Source organism: Cottoperca gobio, chromosome 3, assembly GCF_900634415.1.
Source record: "Cottoperca gobio chromosome 3, fCotGob3.1, whole genome shotgun sequence".
Classification (NCBI taxonomy): domain Eukaryota; kingdom Metazoa; phylum Chordata; class Actinopteri; order Perciformes; family Bovichtidae; genus Cottoperca; species Cottoperca gobio.
Window position 1 is genome coordinate 26741928 of NC_041357.1, and position 25667 is coordinate 26767594.

General features: G+C 43.5%; 1 protein-coding gene across 3 annotated transcripts in view; it reads right to left on the bottom strand.

The window, feature by feature from the left end:
• The window catches only part of cd276 (CD276 molecule), a 61337-nt gene that overhangs the window by 27124 nt on the left and 8546 nt on the right, over positions 1–25667 (bottom strand). For all 3 annotated transcript variants that reach the window (XM_029455524.1, XM_029455514.1, XM_029455505.1), the window contains exons 3-4: positions 17774–18124; positions 15114–15410 (exon numbers count right to left, since the gene is read on the bottom strand). In XM_029455524.1, the coding sequence (XP_029311384.1) occupies positions 15114–15410; positions 17774–18124 (648 nt within the window). The remainder of the gene's footprint in view (positions 1–15113; positions 15411–17773; positions 18125–25667) is intronic.

Below are 25667 nucleotides of genomic sequence, written 5' to 3' on the forward strand. Positions count from 1 at the left end.
CTCCGAGTGTCATTCTGGTTCATATTAATAAATCATGTCTGCATTTTCATACACATTATTTAAGACATACATGCACATACAGAGATATGTGACTTAACGTGACATTAATAATGCTGTTTTCATAGAAACAACACCAACATATGACAGTCTCTCGTTTGTCTGGGAGGGAAGCACGGCGAAGTCCCAGGTATATTCAGAGGGATGATTTCCAGTCTTACTCAGATATGCCGGGGGCAAGGTTAGAGTGAGTTTTCTCATCTTTACAGTCGAAGGTAATCCCATACCCAGTAGACTGGCTAATTAACTGAATATACAGCTCAGAGCCAACTGCATGGTTGTCGTGTTAGCGAGGCGGAGGCTACGTTACAGGCAGAGAGGAGTGAGGATGTGTAATAGCTCTGTGCTGGAATATATAAACAATGGCCTCAGGTGCAGGCGGGCAGCGAAACCAGAACACACGTCACACCGGTGGATACACGTGCCCTACACGTCGATTTGGCTACACCATTTGTTCTGGTTCAGAATGGATTTTAAATGTCACGTCGACTTGCACCGCAAGCATCAGCTTACCGCATATTAACCAGCGAGCAGAGACGCTTCCTTCTTTTACACTAAAACAAACGCACATTTGCATGCTAAGAAAAGGGTGGGTGAAGAAATTGAGTCCGACAGCTCAATAGAGGCAGGAGCAAGTCAAGAGGAAACATGTCAGCAAGTATGAGGAACGTTTGAAAATGTGCTCCAGCTCTGACACGAGTAGCACTGACACTGGTGTAAGAAAAAAGATAAAACCACAACGCATTGTTGAGTCCTTGTCCTAATGATGAGACAAGTCAGACGAGGAAGGACATGTCCATAGAACATGAAACAGCAAACATTTCACCCGAAGCAAAATCTTGAACTTGTACTGCTGCTGTCGTGAGAAAGGGAAGAGCACACACACACACACACACACACACACACACACACACACACACACACACACACACACAGCTGTGCAGTGTGATAAGCTCTTAGTATGAAACTCTCCTTCACAACCGTTATAAACTCTATTAATAGTTAATTGATCATAACTTTAACTTCAGGTTATAAATTGTTACCATCAGAGTCTGCACTGCATTTTAATCACGTTCGATTTAAATTATGATTGAAGACTATATTTCATCATCAACGTTCGAAATATACTGTGCTATAAATATCATGTCATACTGCCCAGCCCCCTATTCTGGGAGAGGGATGAAAGTGGGCGACAATAATGTCTCACAACCGGTCGGCCCACCTGATCTGACAGCGGCCGGGCTCGCTCTCTCAACATCTCCCATGTCCCTCCCAGGCCCACTGAGGCCTCAATTAAAAACTCCTCTGATGTCTCGTAACTGACAGAGACTCCATCACTTCCACACATCCTTCTCCACTGAGAGTGGCATTAAGATGTTGGAGGCAGAGTGGACTATTGATTTTTCGTCTTTCTTTGCTCCATTTTCTTCACTAGACCATCTTTGCAATGAATGTGGAACTTGGGTGCAATACTTAGTTTACAACATTGTGTTGTGTCTAAATTTTTAATTAGCTTTTAAAGTGCGAGCTGTCTGAGAGATGCTGAGGATGTGTCGAAGACAATTACTAGTGACAGCTATCAGTACCAAAACAGACTATCTGGCTAGTTGATAATGCCAAGTGGAGGAGCTGAGAGCAGAGCGACAAGGACAACAAGCTATGAACGGATTAAAGAGCCATTTAAAACAAAGCGCATGCATTGATCCTGCTAAACAAACCCAAACGTAATGCTTTACCTGGGCTACGTCTGGTTCCTATTAAAGCGGCATTAATTATTTTGAGGCCCCTCGGTCATTGCAATAAGCTGTAACACAACATTGACATAATTGTCATCTAAACAAGCTGTTATGGTAAACATGTTAGCAATGTACACATGCAGCAGACGAAGAGTCATATCAGCAAACATGTGCAGTATTCAATCTCCTTTTAGCTTTGTTTTGGTCTCTTTTTAGCTGCTCACCAGATACTTCACCAACCTTCTTTAGTGGTTTATTTGGTGTTCGACAGTTAGCGTACATTGGGTCTATGAGGGTTAACTGAAAACGGTGCACAGATGAGAGCTGTAAGACTCAACCAAACAGTAAACTTGATGCTACTAAACCAAAACAAAGAGCTGAAAGTCTCTTAAATACTCCGTAAAGATGAGTAACTGCATAGGTGATAATTATTTGTGCGTTTGTTACTACCGGCAACTCCTTTCACATTACATTCATTCATTTAATCAATCGTCGATATAAAAATGTTGATTACTGCAGCTTTAAACTGTGATCCTGATCCTGCTTCATCAGTGCGTACTCACACGCTGCTGGTCGGAAAGGACTTTAAGTGATGAAGTGTACAGATAAAAGCATTAACAGGGCTCATTACACACAGAATACTTAAATGACACACAAAGACAAACAGACAATAATATTCAGTCCCTATACTTGGAACCTGGAAAGCCAAACTGACACGGTGGATGAGCCACGACTCCTCTGCGCTCGTTCCGACGGCTCATTGCACCGAGAACAAAACAGCAGCTTCAAACTCTCTGCAGACGGTTTGTGAAGTGCACACCTATTGCTTACACAACGCCCGAGTTACATCAGTGTAGCGCAAAGTGGGTGAGAAACATCAACCAGGATATGAACTTTAAGATGCCACTTATTGAACCGTCCATTCAAGTCGGGAACACGCTCAGGAGCTGCTTCTGTAATAGCGTTAACTTTGTGTCTCTTTAGATTGCTATGGATCTGTAATGGGACAGCTGCAACACTTATCATTGTATCTCGTGTGGTCTAGTTAGAACATTACCTTATCTATTGCAAAAACATTTGTTACAGCCATTGTTGATTCAGTCTGTTTGATTATGAGAAAACAAAGCCGTAGCTCAAATCCACAGGAACAATAGCTGCTTACACGATTGCATCTAAATACAAAATGTAATATATAATCATTATATATAATAATCCCTATATCACAAGGAAACACAGTGCTATCCCAAACATTAAAGAACTGCCTGGACCTCTTCAAAGAGCACAAGTTCTTAGTATGCTTCTCCTTCTGCAGAATTACTAGGAGAATATATAATGACAGATTTTTTTGAATGTCTCTGTATGTCTTTGCCTAGGGCTCTCATTATAAAACAGCATTTCTCATTTTTCTCTGCTGCAGTCTTTGGTGGTTACTGGTGAGACAGATGAATATTCTCAAAGCACTCGACCGAGCTCAGACTTTGGATCAGGTCAGCTCCTTCCTGTTAGTCGTTCCTCTCAAGAACAAACCTCTTCACATCCTTTCAATATATTTAGTTTAAATGCAAATAAATACTGTTGAAAACACACAACTGTGGCCTTCAGGTAGGTCGCATGTTGACACCGCTCTTGGATGCATTGGAGGACATTTCTCAGGGCAGATCGTTACATCAAGAGGCTTCAAACTCTTTCCCCGCCATCACTCTGCGGCTCAAAGAACCAGTGCAGATGAGCCTTTTTAAGAAAGTGGTGTGCATGTTGGTGGAGACATTTAAGAGAAGGCCGAGTTCCTGGTTCATAACATACAAAAGCAATTTGCAATCCTTTTATTGTATCTAATTAATGGTAAATGGACTTTTCCAATCATTACGATCACTCAAAGCGCTTTACAACACGTCATTCACACAGAGTCAGAGGCTCGTCAGTAGTGATAACCATTCACACACACACACACACACACACACACACACACACACACACACACACGGCCATCGGGAGCAATTTGGAGTTGAGTATCTTGCCCAAGGACACTTCGACATGCTGACTGCAGGGGCCGGGGATCGAACCACCAACCTTCCGACCGGTCGACCACTGTACCTCCTGAGCCCCAGCCGCCCCATGATCACCCTTATCCAATTTGTAGCTGGAAGGACATCGACACGCTTTACCCTATAGCGTCATCTTAAATACATGACTGCACACTGGAAGTACGGAGATCCTGAGACTGAAAAGAGACATTTCAAAAGATACGAGGATTTTAAGCTGAAACATCTTTCCGGTGTCACTTACAGGCTCAGCTGGATCAATGAATAAAGTCCCTTTTAGTAAATTTAGTCATTTATTGAGTTCAAATCATAAAACGGTTTCTCCACTCACTTTTGATTGAGCGCGTTTAAATGTTTTTGTAAAATACCTAGCAACCCAAAATCCCCACTCACTGCTAAAAGTATCATTATTTATTACAGAAATTACATTAAAGTGTAACATTTATATCCTTTTTTTTTTATTGCAGTCATTTTACAAAAGCAAAAAGCTACTCGGAGCTGTGCTCTGACAGATCTTTGAGAAGAGTCCCGAACAATGCCTCTAAGCTGTTCCAAAATCACTGTCGAGTACAGCTTCTCATGGCTTATTGCTTAAATATACTTTGTCTCCTGGCGCTTTAAAAAAAATGATATCTTGGACAGACTAAAAAAAATGACTGTGTAAATCTCTCTCTCTGTGGAATATAGCTAATCACAGTCTCACAACTTGTGTGTATCGAAGTCATTTAGCCTGAGAAAAAGCTCAGTTAGGAACAATATGTTCGTACCAACGTCCCCACAAGGCTAGCACTTTCCACACAACTCATACATTATGACTAAAACAAGGCTAGCTAATGCACAAATAAGGATGTTTATTCTCTCATAAGAACAAACCGTGAGATATCTACACCGAGGGCTGAGAGCAATGCTCGTATAAAGGAGGACAAAACAAAAAGATTAAGCTTGACATTGATTATGATGATAAGAATGTCTACAAATAAAGGCTGCGAGATAAACACAGAGGCAAGAAAGAATGAAACGTTTTAGTTTACATGGCAGAAAACTATTCACAAGGCTGCGGGCTAATGTTTAGCCGTCCTTGAGCAAGGCATTAACCCGACAACATCTCCTGTGGAGCTGCCGAGTGACTGGCAGAGTGTGTGTGTGTTTGTGTGTGTGTGTGTGTGTGTGTGTGTGTGTGTGTGTGTGTGTGCGTGTGTGCAGGTAAACTAACAGACTGATATAATGTTACACCGTCACCGTCCAAAGCTATTAAGAAAGTCACATGTACTGTATGTGACAATGTGTCCAACACACTTGCAGAATGTGTGATCATTATTTCCTGACTGTATTATTCTTTATTTAGCTACACAACAGACCTCTACAGCCCCCCCGCTGCACCAGAATGACAAGGAGACCTTGAAGCAACTGTAAAAAAGGAGTGTGCCCTCTTTTCCTCCTTTTTTTTTAAATCATATTCTGACACCATTATGATGCACACTGTGGAAGCTGTCGGCCCCTCGCTTTGAAATACATGATAAATAACCAGGAAATACTGGGAGAAACATTATTTAAGACATTCTTGTAAATCAATGGCAGATTTACAATGTACAGGATTACAACTTGAATCCTATTTTACTCTGTAACCTTGACAGCTTCTTTCTCCTGCTTTGGAGTACCGGCACTAATTCTTCTCGTGGCACACAATACAACACAGGACACACTTACTTTCATCTCTGGATGGAAGTCATCACTCTGCTGAAGCAGCACATATTTCAAAACTATAACCAGTAACATCATCGCACGCACAATGTCATCACTTTATGTCACATGGCATTACCGAGATGCAGTGAAATATTAAAACCCAAGGACATCAGTCTGCCTACCTGCCTGTGTGTCAGTCAGCAGGTGTGGACACATCCTGCAGCAACACATTCAATTTGCGGGATGCCAAATTACATATATCTCTGAGAATTAGACATCAAGTGTGCAGTACATCGTGCAAAATAGTGCGATGCATGCGTGTTCATGTGTGGCATTCGGGGAAATGGGCTTATTTGCTTTGTTGGTGTCGGAAATGTCAAAATACTCATTTAAAATCACATATAATGTACCTGCAAACCTCTTCAATTGGTTTAATTTCTACTTCCTATCCCACCATCAGCCTTCAGCTTGGTTGAACTAAATGTTTTGGTTCCACAACACAGCCATAGTAATCTGAGACACTCTTAGCAGTGTAACTCTGGATTGCTTAACCCCTCTAACAACCACATCAGGAAAACGACCCCGACATTACAAACGGCATCACTCTTCATCTGGTAGAGTAAGTGGGTGAAAGCGTCGAGACAGATACATTATAGATATGACAGACTCTTGCGGTGTGGGTCACTGAGCTGTCTCTGCTGTTGACAGAGAGTTGCACTTACTGCGGCAGCACACACTAGGAGACCAAGCGATGGAATTAAACACAGTTGACAATATTAATAAGGTAAGAGGAGCGAGTTTGTTTCCTTGTGGACAGTTTGTCTGTAATGAGCTGCAAGTTGTCAGGCTCTGGGGAGACAGGCGTGGCTGCAGAGTCCGAGCCAGCGTGAAGATATTAATGCAACCTGAAAGCGATGTGAGTCATCCCGTGCTGCTGTCCATTCAAACTGGTATCATAAGGTTCACGACCGCCGCACGGCTTAATCACAGTCATTACTGTGATATTTGACACCGGGGTTGAAATAAAGGGCTCTGTAATAAGAGCGTTTCTTATCACGCGGTGAGTCAGTGGGCGCTTCCGTATTTTCAAGTCAAGCTGTCAGCACAAGGGGAGGTGAGCGAATCGAGCACTACGCCTGCTTGAAACTCCTCTCCTCTGGGACACAGCCACACTCAGTCCGTTCTTAACTTCCATTTCACACTTGGTAATCAATTACTGGTCTCTAGAGCTATCGAAGAAAAGAGCTACCTATCCTGAGAATAAGCTAAATCTCTCAACGCCTCCTAATTGAAAACACATTATATCGCTAGACAATGCTCTTTGTGTAGCCAGCCACTAATTTGGAGTGTTTGCATGCACAGAACAAAGCAATTTACTGAGGTTGCAAACATCCATTGCAGGACAATAATTCATGGTGTTATCAGGTGCAGAGTTTAAACATCAAATAAACGGGCTGCATAACTAAATAAGCAAACTTTGAAGGTGTGCCCGGCCATTTTGTTGGTGGCTATTCTCCCAGTGACTCTGAAAAGCTGAAACTAATATGATTTCATATCGTGAAGCCAAGACTGATGCCAGACCTCCCGAAACCAATCCCTCTTACAGGATTTAGCGGGAGCTGTGTGAAATGTACACTGCAGGGCCCCACCGGTCTCAATGATAGTCCTAGCTGTGAGTCCAAATCAAAATGAACCCGATCAGTAACAAAAGAGGGCTTTTGTGCGTTTACTGCCATCATAAATACAGAGTCCTGAAAAGGAAAGCGAGGTAGGACGGAGAGAGACAAGTTTCCACCGGGCTGAGGACGAGCATAAAGATGTCAGACTGCGGTTTGTGAGAGGGTGGCAGTGCCATGTTGTATGTATACATGCACGTGCATATATCCACACACACACACACACACACACACACACACACACACACACACACACACACACACACACACACACACACACACACACACTGGTTACCTTCTTTTTGTTCATACAGAACAAATGCCAAACAAACAAAAAAGTCAGAAAGTCATCTTCCAGGAAGAAATACTAGCACTTTTAATTGTGGCAAAGAAAAAGCATTTTGACACCAGAGTACAAAACCTTTAACGCGAGAAAGTCAAGATGGCAGAGAGGGAACTAGAAAGGGAAAATAAATCCCAGCACAAAAGAGAGGAGCTCATTTGATCTTTCTGATTGTTCCGTTCTAAAAGAGCGGCGCACGGAGCAGAAAGTGCCCACAACTGAATCCAACTAAACAATCCCTCCGAAGCGCCAGCAGTAAGACTGGGAGCATGACAAATAACATCGGCCGGGTCATAATACAGGGAGGAAATGTCCTATATTGAAGGCCTGGAAGGGAACATTTCAACAACTTACAGCACTGACAGCCTCAAGTGGCCCGAGTTAGAATTAATGTGCTTACAATGGAGCCATTGCCGCCTACCTATATTTATTTTAAATTGCCTACACTACTTCATATGACTATTGGGTTGTTTCCCCCGGCTGAGCTCCTGAGAAGACAGAGGATGCATTTAGCAAGAGAAAGAAGGCCTGTTTGTGCACTGGACAGTAATTAATACAGCGCTCCGTCGGGAAAGTTGCCTGCTTGCTGCTCTACTAACAACAGATTCATTTATACTGCTGTTTTCTGCTTCTCCGAACCCTCTGTTAATTGAATTTAAATTAGACCGTGTTCAGTAGACAACAAGGACCTGCACAGGGGTTTGTTCTAGAAGCTGGAAGCAAAAAACAAACATGATATTTGGCAACATATTTGATTGACAGAGCTTTTGATTTGAAGTTCCTACCAGAGAAACATATATATAGTATTTCACAAATAATTACAATTACTGTAATTTCACCGCAACAGTTACTCTAATGAGAGAAGATGTCACACAGTATTTTCAGAGATTCTGAGGAAATAAAATAATGTGCAATATTCAGACACTGATATGATTGAACACTGATTGAGAGACGTCTGAGAAACAACAGAGGAATGAGCGCTTTACTGCTGTAGTAAGCGTCGCAGGTAGCCATTTAAATGGCAATGTGATGTCAGGATGAAGCTCTGAAGACATAATAACAGTCAGGAAAAAAGGTGCAAGAAAGCAAACCTGGCACACAAATAATGAAGAAGAAAAAGTGCTCCGTGTAATGACTCGCTGAATGTTCTCACGCGGCACCAGCTACCATTAGCATCAGCGTTAGAATCAATCTTCACAGCAAAGGTTAATGTTTATATAGCAATTAAAGATGTTTTTTAACCTTCATTTACCCAGTGAAGGTTGGTTTAGCGTGCACGTGTTTAAACAATCATACAGTAACAAACAGTCTCCTTGGGGAAACGTGCCCCACAACAACACTGCTGCACCTGGAGGAGAATAAGTCGCCATAGAAAAGACTCGACGACCACATGTATTCCAGGTTCATTTCCTGCACAAGGGTATAAACATGTAATCAGTAACCATGTTTATTCCTGCACAAGGGCCTTCTGATGAAGTTGATTGAGTTGGGCAACTCTTTAGAGAGTGTGGACTCGGTAGATTCAGGGGAGCAATTAATAGTAGCAGCAACGACGGGCTGGGTGAGGGTTCAAAACCGTTTGACGAACAAATGTTGTTGATGCACAACAACTAAAACACGGCCAGTTTCATGCAGCTGTGCCATCTATAGGCAAGACGCACCAACAGCAGTTTACATTTACACACATATCACTCATTTGATGTTTTTTTCAACACCTACTAAGTGTCATTGTCGAGCTCCTGCTTATTAAAGAGTTAATAGAAAAGAGAAGGTCTATAAATTCATTTGCAAAATCAAGACCAATATGTTGTCTTCTGGGCGACAAAATATAGAAACACGTACTATGAGGACTAAAAACATTTCAATGTGCGAGGAACCAAGGGATGGAAAGAAAGCCACACTAACGTGCTGGAAGCAAGCCAGTGCCACACAGACAGGACTGGGACTGGGAAGGTATCTGGGATCCTCTCCGTGTGAAGCAACAGTGCTAACCGCTGAGCCACTGTGTTGCCAAGTGAAAGCCACCTGAATGCCAGCTAGATAGTAAAATTCAGCAAAAAAGCCTTCCACACCATGTGGGGTGATCTCCCTCCCCTCCAGCGAGTCCATCTCCTGCCTGTCAGGCCGTAGTGCCACAACTCTGAGCTCAGCAAACGTTTTCGTCTCCATCTTGCTTCCTGTCATCCACTTCTCACCCCTCCTAACCCCGTCTCCCTAGCTCCCTCTCTCTATCTCCCTGCCTCATCTCTCTGTCTCCTTCCTCTCTCCACTCTATATATCTCCATCCGCAACACGGTTCACTGTAAACGCTGTGCCAGCATAGTGATGCCGGGGAAATGGCGCCATCCTCATTGAGAGAGCGAGCAGACGGAGTGGGGGTGGTGCTGGAGGGGGTGTTCAGTGACAGGCCCTGAAACCCAGCCATCAGACAACACACTGCAGCAATCACACAGCTCCAGTAGATGGGATTCACATCTAAAGCTCCACATTCAGAAAAGGATGAGTAAAAAATGATAGGATATAGACTCCTGATCCCCCAAACCTCCAACAAACATTGTTCTTTTTTTGAGTAGAACAAAGTGGTCAGAATAGGCTGGGAGTGTGAGACGGTGTAAGGCGTCAAGACAGGTGGATGAGGAGGAGGGGGGTTGGTACACAAGCATGCTTGCCAGACAAGCAGACAGGCCACGGTTCATTTGAGGTCCGAAGCTGCTCCTTTCCATCATTCAACTGTTCATTAATACCAGCTGTTCCTTTGGGTCTCCCCGCAACTGAGCCTTGCTGCACTCTGCAAAAATATAGCAATATCCCAGCAACACAAAAACACTGCCTCTTCCAGAGCGCGGCTTAAAAACTGACCAGCGCTCCTCCACAGGGCGTGTTTCTAAGAATAACGGTCTGCAGAACAGTGTGCATGTGGCGTGTGCATATGTTATTGACAGTCTGAATGCTTCTGAATTGCTGGTGACTATAAAGAGAGGTTAGAATAACATGGATGGCTTCACACAGCCTGTGCTCCGCTCAGTGTGGGTAAAGGGTTCATTTTCTCAAAATTAACCGTGTCAAACTCCTGTTCTGCCTGGGGGGAGATTTGTATTACTATTGCGATTTTTCAAGGATAGTGTGAAATTTTAACATACCCCCCCCCCCCCCATCTCTCCTTTTTTTATTTTACTAATTTCTTCGTTTTTTTCACTCTCGTAGTCCATTTTGAATTTTAAGCACATTTCACCACATTCTCATAAGAGGATTCTCCACTTCCTGAGTGCAGTGTGCCGTGTTTTTAAGTGTAAACAGCAAGCGTGTTCCCTATATCAACTCTGCTCCTCCAGCAGAAGACTTCTGCTGGGTCAAAATTAATTACAGAAGCTGTTAAGCACACACCAGCTGTTGTAAACAAATGCAAATACATTTTAATTTCAAACAAGCCCCCTTGCATCGCGGCACACAAAGTACTGTAAACCTTTCGTGTGCTTATTAAGAACTTGGGTCGTCATCAAGCTGTGCTGCTGCTCCTACAGAGAAATCACTCTTATTCATGTACACCCAAGTGCTGACAATCATGAGCACCACTGCTTAATTAAAGGTTTTCCCCAGTTTATTTGTGGATTTGCTCGTTTTGCCGTCTCCTTTTTAATCTGTACTTCATCACACTTCAATAACTCCATTGCTTTTTTGGCCGGACATCTCTATTTCAGTCCATTTTGCTCTTGGCACTTTCTTTGACTGTATCTGTTCACACTGATTCCTTTATATTTTTTTAAGTTAGGGGAACAGCAGGACAATGACCCTCTGATTAAAGGAAATGACAATCAAAGCCTATATAAACTGCTCTAGTATCGAGTTTGATCCCTTGAGTATTCGGGCAGCAACTAGCGATTACTTTTTGATGTCTATAAAGGGCATAAAATTGTGAAAAATGTCTGTTATAATTTCCCACAGACCGATGTGACATCTTCAAATGTCTAGCTTTGTCTGACCAACTGCTCAAAAACCAAAGATATTCTGACTATCATGTATGACAAAGAAAATCCTCACATTTAAGACGGTAGAAACAGACAGTATTTGGCCTTTTTGCAAAAAAACTAAAACAGATTATTCGATTATCAAAATATTTGTTATGTATGTATTACGTTTTAGACGATCGACTTATCGTCAAAAACGTCTTTCGTCTTTATTTGGATCCCCATTAGCTTCCCCAAATTGAACACTAGTGTTCCCGAGGCATTAAAGAACTCAACATGTTGCACTTTACAGACCTTTTTCTATTTGGAGCATTATTATACTTCAAACATGTGTCTACAAATATCTACTTCTTATGTAATGGACCATTTGTTTGTCTCATTGCGTCCAATTATGATCTCTTCAAACTTCTCTTGGTTGAATTCCGAGCTGGTCTTCAGTCTTTTGTTAGCTCCATCCATGATCAGCTGAATGAAGTTTACCTGCTGCTGAAGTAAAATCTCTCTCAAGTCAAACAAGAAAACTGTCGGCGATGAAGCTAGCTCACTTTTGTAAATGCAAAACAAAACGTACTAGTAGAGCGATGTTCTCTGCACCACAAAGAAAATGAGTAGCGTTCAGTTATCCTGGCTCGCCTGCCACCCCAAGTCCCCGATGCCATTGCATCTGAAGTACGATCCGCTCCACATGATAGTTAAGATGCCCTAATCGAGGACCATTCTGTACACACAATCAGGGACTTATAAGGCAATGCAAGTGTTTCTCATTCAACTGAAACGGTCCAAAGTTTCAGGCGCCCAGCAGACACCATGTGGTTACAGTAAAGTCCAGAGAATGCTGCCAATCAATCACTCAGAGAGTTTGGACTCTTGTCCTTTTCCCGAGAGTGATTTAAGCACTAAGAGCAATTGTCACACTGGCTATGACAAGGTGCACAGCAGAATTGCTGTTCTCCACACAGCACAGCAGGGCTCCCATCCCATGCTGACAAGTACTCTTAGCAGTTTGTCGCTACTTTTTATTCCAAAGACAGATGACAGACATTGGACTATGATGACATTATTGCATCCCTGAAGACCAAGCATCCGCAGTATGTCTTGCACTGTGCATCTAATAGTAAGAGGATTTAACTTTGGTGTATAACTGAGAGTTTCTGGCTACGACACTGATGTTGATGTTGAAATGTCAACATTTCAGGGAACAAACTTGTAGAGTTAAAAAGTTTGTCTTAAAAGGAAAGGAACAATTGTCATCGTCACTGATTCACATTGACTCGACAAAAGACAAAAATGCATGAACATTTAAATCACCAATCCAGATGACTGAGGGTTTCATTTGTAGAGAGGAAACAGAGGAGACTAGAACTACCGCCTCACAGTTGTATGCCTCCGCCAACCTGTCGAAGTCTGTCTGAAATGTCATCCCTTCATAATTTTATCCTTTAAGACATTTGTGTGAAATTGTCACAATTAGCTTATGAATTCTTGAGCTCTGGCCAAAAACATGTTTTGTGAGGTCACAGTGACCGTGACCTTTGACCTTTGACCATCAAATTCTAACCAGTTTATCCTTCAGTCAAAGTGGACGTTTGTGTTGAAGATATTTCCTCCAGGCGTTCCTGAGAATGGGACGGATGTACGAGCCGACGGACAGAAATACAGGCAGTAGTGTTGTCACAATACTAACAATATGACTTTGATACAATACCTGCCTAAGGTATCTCGATATCGAAACCATACAACAACTTAAATTCTCCTTTTGTGTCATTAATTAAATGAAAAAAATATATGACAATGCCAATGCAAAGGCAGTGGAGCATGTGAACAACCACAAAACAACAGAGTCAATGATCAAAGTGTTTAATGTATTTGAATATCCAACCTGGACTGCAGAAACTTCTAATTCAGCTCTGTACACGTTTACATCTCTCCACCTTCACATGTCAGACTGCTGCTTATAAAGAGGTCAAATCCTTGTAGAGATAAGTGTGAGCAGTAGTGTGAACTATGTTGTTGAGAAGTGATGCGGTGTATATGTCAGGCTTTTATTGTGAAAGGTAAAAACGGACAGAGGCAGTAATGTGCCACGGCTGTTGTTGAGAAGGTGGGAATTTAAAGAGTTTGTCGTCTTGGTTCAGCCGACAGAGTCTTCCTGTCATTATTTTATTATCTTCATAAGTAAAGGTGCGACTCATAACCCTCAGCTACAAAATTTTAGTGCCAGTAGTTTTCGAAAAGCCGTGGACGGTCAGCAAGAGCACTTGTATTTACAGCTTTGCATGTGAGAGTGCACGATGTACACACGCTGCCATAAATACGGCTCTAATTAAAACACTTTCATTCTTAAAGTACAGATCCTAATTACATAGGATATTGTACCGTTTTTAACGTCAGGGTTTCGCGATACCTTGCGAGTATACTGTGCGAGTATACCGTGCAACCCTAAGGGTCAGACGTCAGAGGACAACCTGAAGATGTAATCCCTCCGGCACGAATGTGTAAAACGATCACATCTATTTCAACCAAACCTGAAGTAGTGCATCAATCCGGCAAGATCAAAGGTTAATAGCCGCCCCCAGACCACTTTACCAGTTACCTTACAGCCATAGTTCATTCTGACCATGTGTTTAATACCTTTCCACTCGTCCAATGGTCCCTCTGACTGGTTATCTGTGCTGTCTTGAAAGAGGCCAACCAAACTTTTAGGAAGGCCATCCTCCCTCAGTCTTCCAGCAAGCCTGCTCTTCCAATCGACCATCCTGTTTCCAGACAGCACAGTCATTTCCCAGCCCAGTGGAGCAGCACTCCCTGACCTCTGCCTCGACCTCCGCCTCAACAGTCCGAGCTCCAACACTAGCTCCAGCCCAGAGAGCAGGCTAAGGCTACCTCTACTTATTTATGAGCCATTTCACACAGTGCTGCTCCCATTAGAGACCCAGCCTTGTTCCACCTTACATGGCACTCTCCTTGCACTTAACACAGAGTACACCAGCAGGGCCAGGGAGACATGGGAGGTGGGTGGAGCTGGGAGGTGGGTTGAGGAGACCATTAGACCTGTCACATAGGTGCGGTCACACACCCAGTTCAAGATTACATCAAGAAGTCAGAGAAAAGCCAACATATCATTCTACTTCCTGGTTATCAAACACTTCCTGCGGGAAGCTGCTAGGAGACCAATCACTTCCTCTCACACAATCCTTAATTACTGTATTGTCTTTTGAAAGCTGTGATGAATAGCTATTTGACTGTCCCAAGGGAAATGATCACCCAATGATCTAATTTAACGATGCACAAGAACTGATGGGTTATGCTTATTGAACCGTAATTGTACATTTCATTATTTTTCATTCCTTTTGTTGGAGCTTAACTGTTACTCGTAGCAAGAAACAGAGAAAAGTTGATTCTCTCCACGGCATAACATTTGACTGATTGATTCGCAGAAGCATACCAGACAAGATTGCATGATTATGCAAGATTAGATGAGCTGGTAACATTCAAACACTGCAGGAAGCCAGTGAACACTAGCTTGTTTACATTGCACAGGAACGGAGGTGACAACGTTTACTGAAAGGCCTAGGAGCTATTAATGGAGAAAGGGTTAGACGCACACCCACCTGTGATTGTGACAAAGGCGTAGCCCTCCTCGCCCAGTAGTGGATTGATCAGTCCGCAGCTGTAGGTGCTATTGGGCTCCAGCACAACTGTCAGCACACTGGTCATAGTGAACAGCCCTTCCTCATTGGCCACCAATGAAGTGGTGATATTGTCGGTCAGGTTGCGCCCGCCCCCATCCTGCCATATCACGCCGGCTTCAGGATAACCACCGTAGGCCACACAAGTCAGGGCCACCTCATCACCTGGTCGCAGGTTGGATTCAGACTCCAACGTCACTACAGGCTTGGAGTACGGGGCTGCAAAAAGGAAAGAGTACACAGAAAGAGGAGAAAGGGAGGGGTCGGATGGGGGAGAGAAAGAGGTCCAGGGTGGGTAAGTGTGGGTGAGGATGGAGAGGGGGAAAGGGAGCAGCAGACACATACTGAATTTAGTTAGATTCTCTGCAGTGAGAGTCACCCTGGGAACTGTTTGACATGATTCCCATTAAATTCTTAATTATATTTAGGGAGCTTAGCATAACACAGCGCTTAAGATCCCACAGACAGCATCTGTGGCACATCCTGATGCTGCATCCCTACACTCTCAATGCCACTCTCTCTAGAGAGCCACAGCGCTGAGCCACTTCCAGAAAGGGAATACGGTGCAAGCCCGGGGAGGGGGGTGGAGGTGGGAAGGCCTAGGAGAAAACAGGCAGGCTCAGAAATTTAGGACGACTCAGCTTATAGCATGGAAAAGAGCGTAGAGGGGTGGAGGTGAGGGGTGACTCGTCCGCCTCGGCTGAAATCACGCTTCTCCAATCCCTTGAGCTAAAACATGAGTATAGAGGAAATAGGCTTCTGTATTCCCAGAACCAATCATTGCACAGCAAACAATGGGGTGGAGCTGAGGGCGAGATGAAATAAGTTTGCCTGAGCTGCTTTTTGAAAAGTGGACTTTCAACACAAAGACAGATTTAGTGTGGTACACACTAACTTCCCCAGCTGTCCATTTGACTGACAGGCAGATTTCCATTGAGGGCTCATTTCATTTCCTTCCAGCACAGCATGAAGGAAGTCTACATTGTTAACTGTAAATGTTGGTTTAAAAATAGAACATCTATAAATCTAAGGCATAAAATAGAACCAATTTGTCACTGTTGGAGACATTGTTTTCTCTTTCCCCAGCCAGGAGGGAAAAAATGTTATTCATTAACACCGCCTAATGCACATCCATCCTTGGAGAATATAGGAACAATCTCACAACAGATACAGAAATGGGAGAAGGAAAGGCACACAGTATCATTATAAATAAATAAAAGGCTCTCAGCTGTGAAGGCGGGCGATGTAGTCACACAGCAGAGAAGATGTTAGTAATGGCTGATTGGCCGTAACAACAGCTAATAATCAAAGTCAGCAGATATTGACCATGACAGACCACAATCAGCACTTATTGACCAAAAACACTGCTCAGCAGCCCTGAGGAAACGGTTTATCACCTGCTCACGTCTTGTGAGAAGAGATTATCATAAATAACCTCCTCCTACATAATTGCATAATACATTTTACTGCATACTATTGGTGTATATGTGTGTATAAGTGCTGAGGTCAAATAACTTTCAATACAAATCAATTCAAAGTGTAAAGTGAAACTGTGACGCAAATTAAACAGCATATAGTTCTTGGGGTGTGTGTGTGTGTGTGTGTGTGTGTGTGTGTGTGTGTGTGTATTGCATAATGTCGGAGGAATTAACCAATGCTCAGGCTTGTAGAGAAATGATAGACTTCTTTACAAACTGTGGGTGCAGAGTTTTAAAGACGTGCATGACAAAAGATGCTATTAGGATAAAAAGTTAAGATATGTGGCCATAAATGTTTAAATTAGAGGTGACAATGACCGTGATATTTATTTATAAAATATTGATAAGGTGCTAATAATACATATATGAAAATGTTTAAATAACGCAATCAATGCATTTTTTATTAAAGAAAAGAGACAAAATGCACAATAAACAAATAGAATTTGATTGATAGCATTACTTTTTTGCATTTTCTAAAGATATTGCGATAATATAGTTATTGTAACTTCTTCTGGGAATGAGTTTAAATCTGTAAAACCCCAACTTTATGGAAGTGCTATACTAAATTGCTACTCGTTCAAAATAAAATGGAGTTAATCTAAGAAATGCATACATTTAGGGCTGTAACTAATTATTCATTTTATCATGAATTCATTTCTTAATTACTTTTCTTTATTATTCAGTTTATCATTCATCTATTAAACGACCTCATTGAGTTTGTAGGAAAGCTTAAGAGTCTGTTTTGTGACATTTTCGTTGATAAAATGACGATTATGAAATTAATTTAATAAGTGAATAATAATTACAAATATTAATTAAAGTCAATCTTTGAGGTTTTCAATTTATTGAACAAGAACAATATCGATAAACATTGTAGTATAGAGAAAGCAAAGCAACAGTTATTTTATATAGGGTCTCTATCTATAGCTCATTTAGGGCAGTGTTTTGTGTGAACGTGTGCATCTACTTTCTGCACGACGCCGGTCGTACGTGTCCATGTGCATGTACGTGTCCATGTGCATGTACGTGTCCATGTGCATGTACGTGTCCATGTGCATGTTCTTCTGGTTCTACACGTGTCGTGGACTTCATGGCTCGACTCACCGGCCACCTGCAGCAGCAGAGCAGCACTGCTGTAGTCCTGCACCCTGACGAAGCAGGTATAGCTGCCTTCATCAGCCACCACCACCCTGCGCAGCAAGAGTGAAACGTTGCCCAGGCCCAGCTGGGCGGGGAACAGGCTGGTACGGTTGGCGAATCTCTCGGCCTGGTCTGCCAGCTGGTCGCGTCCCCCCCAGTACCCGTGCACACTGCGTTTGGTGTCTGTCAGCTGCCAGAAGACGCTCAGATCAGACATGTTGAAGGGGCTGGCGTGACCGAAGGAGCAGTTGAGTGTGGCGTCCTCGCCGTGCAGCGCCACCACTGGCTGCTCCGGGACGCGCACTTCCATCACAGCTGTAAAGAGAGGAGCAGGACAAATGAGTGATGACACTAAAAACCAAATGTAAAAACAAAACAACAATTGTGTTTTAGATTGGGGTGTGTTCTGCTGTAGGTTAGAAAATGCCAGCTAAGCTGTCACAGAATAAATGAAATACACTTTCAAAATCTCTGCAGTCTTCACTGTGTCAATCTTATAACAGCACCCATTTGTCAGCCAGGTAGTCGAAGCAGTGTTAGTAAATACTATCTGGCCCAGGTCTAGTAAACATACAGTATTCCTTGAATCACAGCATTAATTCAGCGTGCTGTGTTCAAATGTGACAGACTGACACCTACTCAAAATTTGAATGTCTTTGACAAAAAAAAAAAATCAATGCAGTATTTTTGAAATATATGTTGCGACTGCTTCAGAAGCATCCACTTTGTTTGTGCAGCATGGCAGCACGAAGCGGGTGAGGCAGAGGATGAAGGCGAGAGGGAAGAAGAGGAGGGATCTGGAGGTAAGCATCAGGACTTTGTTTGTGTGCCTATAGGCTTTGCCTCCTGGCGATGGCTCAGCGATGGAAGCAACAACATCTGTATAGCTTTAGTAAAATCGTTAGTAAAATCTAAAAGAAATCTGTTCGGGGGGGGGGGGTGTAACTGCAGCAAAACTCTTGACTGTGTGCTTTTGTAGGAATGAAAAATGACTCTGCTTTTAACCAAATGCTTCTAGTCAAAGGAAGCTGAGTTCTCTGTGTACGCGCGTGTGTGTGTGTGTGTGTGCGTGTGTGTATTGTTTGTCTAGACTAGGCAAAGAGCAAAGAGTACACTGCATAATCATTCTGGATTAGTAGCCATCGCAGGCAGTCCAGAGTACATCCATAGTATTCTCCAGAGTCAGCATTCTCCATTGATCCCTGTCTGCTCTTATACAACTCTGAGACACTCATCAGCATCACAGGGGAGAAGAAAAAAAAAAAGCCATTCGGCCCCCGGAGCAATACACTCTACTTTATGCTCAGCCTCTCTAATTGTTATAATCACAGCAGCATTTTAGCCTCCTCACCCCTTTTTGAGCTCTGTCTCTCACACAGCCAACGCCAATGTTGAATCACTTTGCTGTGAAGGACATTTGACCGATGCGGTGGTGCAATAATTACTTTCCCCTATTAACAACAAACAAGTCTTACATCTGAGAGGGTTCATATATGGATGGGTATTGCTAAGTCAAGGCCGACCTATTTCCAATCACATTCAGCCATTCCCAGCTAGTAGGCTCTCCACATGACATCCCAAAAACCCCCTGCTCGTCTGCAGGAACAGTGCCACCTACTGACTAACGTCACATGTGCAGAGGAGTGGGGCAGAACGATGCACAGATCTAAATATCTAAACCTGTGTGTTGGAGTCCAAATGGCTCATGAGAAGCTCAATAAAATTAAAATATCATGACTTGAAAACATGTATTTTTCCCCCTCAAATATTGCATCGCATAAAAAATAGAAACAGGAAAATGTCATGGAAACAATCGTGGGTGTTACTTTATTATTAATGAAAATGCTGCTCGACAATTTTGACCTGAAGCAAATCAAAGCCTTCATACCAACCGGGTGCCAGTCACACAACAATCCTCTGACCCCCGGCGTGACAACAGCAGAGGGTTTATTCCTTTACTGTGATTACAAAAGCTCTTCTGGTGCTGTGGGGTTGTTTCTATTGGCCGTATTGTTCCCACATTTACTCAGCTGGGCTACAGCGCCACAAACAATACGGAAGAGTTATCAGGGCAGAGCGTGGCAGGAGCAGGCGGTATTGTGTCGCCATCAATAGGGATAACCGAGCAAATTTCCGGAATGTGTACTTATGCTGTCTTTGGAGGCGGCCCAACCTTTGCCGTAATGAATAGGTCACTGGTGTTTTTTGTAGGAGAGGAGGGTCAGTGACAGCCCTCTCTGAGACGTGCATGTTTAAGGAGGAGGAGAGAGAGCAATTAAATCACTCCCAGAGCAGCCTGGGATGACTCACACCACTGAGTTCATACAGGAAGGGGGAAGGGAAAGAGGGAAACGGAGAGAAAGAGAGGCCGGCGTCGAGCTCACACTTGAAGATATTATTTGGAAACAAGCCAAGGAAGAGGCTGTGGTGGAGCCTCACACACTAATCCCTCAACACTGACCAAAGACATGTCAGAGAGGAGAGAGAGATAGAAACTCTCCTTTCTCATTCCCCATCTCTGCCTCGCCCCTCCCTTATTCGCTCGCTGCTTCTTTAACCGGTGACCTACCACTCGCTCCAAAGCCCTGGGAGGATGCAGCTCTACACAGGGACCTTGTGTCGAGACACCGACCTGCGCTTGGAAAGAGAATTCAAGGGGAGCATTTTGCAACGCATCGAGAGGGGATTGGACAGGAGAGGAGGGCAAGCAAGGCCGGCTGACGTCATGGAAACTGCACATCTGATGTCCTATTCGTCAGAGGTGAAATACCACGAGCCAAGTGAATCACTGTGCACTTGGCTGTTTTTGATCTGCTGCTGTTTACACCACACAGCATGTTCTGTGTGGTAGCCGACTGTTTGATCGCGTCTCCTCGGGTCTGCTCTCGACACCAAGAAAACATGCGTTCTCTGAAGAGACAAGTGTAAGTAGCAGAGGTTAAAGATTACAACACAAGTGGTCTTTGGTGAGGGGGCCGGGCTGCACCTTGTAGCCTTGCCCATGGTTTCTTCTCAGGGGTAAGTGGGGATCTCGCCTCTCCCTTCTCCCTCTCGATAAAGAGATGCTCAGAAGCCATAGAGGGCAGGCTGGGAGACGTCAGGCGGTGGGGATTTACACACTGCACTTTGTGTTTATGGGCCTCAGCTCTGTTTGAGTGCCTGCGAGACAAGACGGGCACTTTCACAGCCGACATGAAATAAACTCATTACAGCCTTCGCGAGCGCTGGCAACGGGCCCCGCTTAGCAGCGAGGCAGAGCGCTGGCTAGAAAAGGCTGCAAGTGATCTTCACACTGCTCTCCACCGTACCTTCAAGACCACCCACCACCTTCTCACTACGGACACCTCCTTACAACAGGTGTTCCTCAGGTGAGCAAGGGATAGGTGCCGCTGGATTTGCTTCTCCCATGTTATTTGTATTAGTGAACTGACGCTAGCTAGGCACACGAGGTGAGCATGGAGGCTGAGTGTGAGACGGAGACAGCGTGGGATGCAAGCAGACAGCAAATAAGAAGATCACATCTTTTATAGGGTGCTTGCAGGATGATGCGTGAGGCTGTTGGTAAATACAAATCCAGTGATATCTCACATCATCCTGGCACATACAGATAGGCGAGTGCACGTGCACACACCCACATGCACTGAAAAATACAGTACGTGCACAAAATCAGATAACTGGAATGAGATTATAAGATTTCCCGCTCGATAGTTACGTAGATGGGTCGTCTGAGTTTGACTGATTTGAAACAACATGCACTGTAAAGGATTATAATCACTACATGAAGTCAGGTACATCTAAGAGACTAGAAGTCAGTGTCTCTTTAACAAGCACACGTAAACCTCCACTATTAATAAGCATGGCAGACATTTTAACTTATCATACCAATAAAACAGGCTGCATGCCATTTAAATGTGCTAGATCCAAGCCACTGGGGTGTTAATGGGAACAATCACATTCCAGTGTGTCTTCATTCATCGATGAATACATGGAGCATTCTTTATTTTATTTTGTGTCATTATATCACATTTTTATATTAAACTTTGAATTAGTGAATACTTTCTGTGGTCGACAGGCATACATAGACTTCACTTCACATGTATTTGTACTTTCACTAAATATATGTGGTTTCTGGCTGCTTTATACTTCTAATAATCCGACTTATTGTGCTGATACTATGCATGCTGTGCAGGGAAAGTATTAAACAAAAACAAATACATAGAACACATCGGTCATGTAAAGCGAGCAGATATTCAGCTACAATTACTCACCGAGATGGGAACTGTGCATTTAGGGTTTTGGCCGTAATATGACCGTTTGGAACATACTGAGAAACAAATGTACAACAGAGACGGGGGATTATGCTGTGAGAGGTTTTACGGTCTTTGTTGCTTTTTTTTCTTCTTCTCCCACTATGAAAACTGGTCAATATGGGAGGGGGTTTGTACGGACCAGTGGCGGGAATCAAACTTTCTATGGCCACATTTCAAGCCGACAATACTCAAATTAAACCAATTCAATAGCGAGGACTTGAGAAGAAGTCTGCGCCTGTTCTCATCCTTCATTTATATCCTTAGACATGAGGCCAGCTCGAGCCACGACATGCTCCAGAGGGAGGGAGTTGTATCAAACTGTTGATCATTGCAAAATTCTATCAGCTTATCCCTTCTGGGGAAAAAAATACTCAGCATTTCAAAAAACTAATCAAGCTCATGCCAGAAATGATCAGTTCTGTATGAGTGCGAGTCAGATTTCTAAATGATGGTTATTTCATATTTGAAATAAATGGTTTTGCACATTGTGTAGAAGAAGTAACAAGTGATTAGACATGTATTACAATGGATGGCATTCGTTCTTCACGGCACTATTGGAAAAGGAAACACATAAAAGTACAAGTTCTACTTAGCATTTAATCAAAAAGCAGCATCAGTGGTGCGGGTATCAATAAAGACTATCAATAGGCGTACATGTGCACCCTCCCGCACACAATTTCATGCAGAAACAGGGAACGCATTGATATTCCACACCTGTATGACTCCTGACAGCTCCACAGCAACACACTGTCTGAGGGATTGGACACGAGGTGCTCTGACACCACTATAGAGACGCTGTTACAAAGCTGCTCTGGAGCAGAGGTTCCCATCAGCATGAGCAACACACACACACACACACACACACACACACCTATATATCTATGTATCTATATATATTTACATCTATATATCTATATATGTATCTTTTCTAGGGCTGCCTCTAGGAAATGAGTTGACTTCCCCTGCATGGTACGGCTATACTGAAATCGACTCGTCTCTTTTTAGGTTTCCCATAAGGAAGAGTTGTGGGTAGTACATGGTACTTTTTTTAGTACCACCTCAGATGAGGTTCCAAGTGAGCTGAGCCGATACCAACAAGTTAAAACACTTCAGACCACGGATTGGTCAGAGAGAGTCGTCACGAGCGTTTTTAAATAACAAACTTCTGTCAATAGCGATCGTATTTCTTTCTTTCACTCGACTCAACATTTAGCAAAGAATGGCAGCCAGTAAAACTGCAGCGTTCACCCAGCCTTACAACTGACAAAGTTCAGACATTCCTCTGTTTGGTTGTCGATGAAAGGATTCAGCGAGTCTCCCATTCACACAGCAAGCACCGTCGCTTGCTGTGTGAACTAGGTAGCAAAAGTCGTGTCGTGTCGAGCTGAGTTGTGTCGTGTCGAGCTGAGTCGTGTCGAGCTGAGTCGTGTCGTGTCGAGCTGAGTCGACTAATTGGCCGTTTAGTCTCGAATAAGATTTCTTTAGTCGATTTTATGCTTTTTTTCATGCTGACTGACTTATTTCCAATAAACTGATGAGCAGATCTCTGGTAAACACAAGATTTAAAGTGGTGCTTTTGCATGATTCATCAGTTTTACAGTCAATTAGTCGACAAAATCGTAACATTTCGAGGACAGTCTTCATCTTTTCACAACTCACTGACTGCAGATGCAGTTCATATATTGATGTATACAGCACACACGGACACACACACACACACACACACACACATTTTAACATGCAATTCAATACCAAATTCAGGGCTTTCCAGCTCAATAAGCAATATAAACGTCAATCCAACTGGACTCAGAATATTACTACAACCAAACACATATTAGCACCTCACAGCTTCTCCTCATGAAAGTAAAATGGTGACTGTTCAGTAACAGAGAGTGTACGGAGCTGTTTACACTATCAGTGGAGTCGTTTGTTAAATACAATAAGTACACATGTTTAAAAGGGGCATGTATAAAACCCTGCTGAAACCTAGAAGTGAGAAAGTATCAATAGGATCTCACACATAAGCAGAATCCAGCACTAGCACTGGAGGGGAAATATTGACACGGCAAAGTAAACAGGTGCAATACTAACAGACTGCAATAGCTTCAGAGTTTAGTCGGGCACAAAGACGAGCAGGAGAAATATGCTTTTACAACACTGCCCCCCTCTGTCAAAGAACGGGACTACAGCGCAACACATTTTCACTCTGGACATTTTGCAGCACCTGAACATCAAAGGATTTCCCTCAAAGGATCTGTGAGCCCTTTCATACCGATTATTCTTATGATATAACCAATCCCTGTAAAAGTCTGAGGGGAAAGCCAGCTTTTGATTCCATGCTGTCAGGAGCAGATGTAGATGTCCATAATATTCCCATTCAAAATGTGCATCTAGAAAACATTAGGGGAGCAGAGTGAGTGTCTTGAGCAGCGGTTTCCAAATGTCCCTCGGAGAAAGAGGCACAATATGGATGAGATTATGTGACATTTAAAGCCTTCTGCGGTGTAAAGGGGTCACTTTCAACATTAAGCTCTGAACATAATCTCTCCCTTTCCTATTTTTGCTCCAGGAACTCATCATGGAGTGTGAGTGCCCTCACTCAGGGAGAGATACAGGTGATGGCAGATAGGGAATACAAGGACTCTGACTTGCTTATTTTCAGCGATGTCATAAATCAAGATGGGACTCACTATTGTTCCATTTTCTCTTTTTCCCCGCTCTGTTTCGCTCCCTCTGTCTTGCTTCCTTCATAGATGCATGCCATCTCATATCCCCGTCAATAACCTGTTAATGGGCTCCGGCAGTCAGATAATCGTGCCGGCTAAAGAACAGTGGGCAGATAAGGACCAGCTTCTGGCTTATATGAGGCTGAGAGACAGAGAGCCTTTGATGAGCAGGAGGCTGCTGATGGGAAAGGGAGGAGCGGGGACGCATCACGAGGTGGCAGGAGGGTCATGAGGTCAGATCTGACTTGGGTGCAGCTAATTTCTCATAATGCCAGGCTCTACACACTATGAGCGTCACGACAGAGGAGCCAGGAAGAGTTGATGAGACAGGTGTGTTCCATCTGCTGCCTTATGAAATGATTATTGTTCACAGGTTCGTATACTTTGCTGATTCGTGGTTTCATGTAGCAGGAGTGAGACAAGATTAAGCAAGGGTCCGTTTGTCGCCAGCTGTGTGTTGTCTCGATGACAGAGCCCCCCCTTCCAGGCCTGACATCACAAACGCCACGTCACCGAGACATCCCCCTAGAGGAGGGTGTCTCCCTGTGTCAGCTGCTGCGTTGCTTTGCTCAGCAAGTCAGTAGCTGTGATGCTTTCCAAGCACAGATCAGCATCCGTTCAACCCATTCATCACAGCCCACTAGACACACAACAGACCCACATATGGCTCCAGGCCCCTCTACCCCTCCAGAACTGCAATCTCGGCATATTAACCCTATCAATTTTTTAACGATCCCACAAGGCAGCGTTTTGAGGACTTGTTGAAATAATCATGAGGTGCTTGTTGGGTAATGCACTCTGTTTCAATGAGCGCACTGTGAG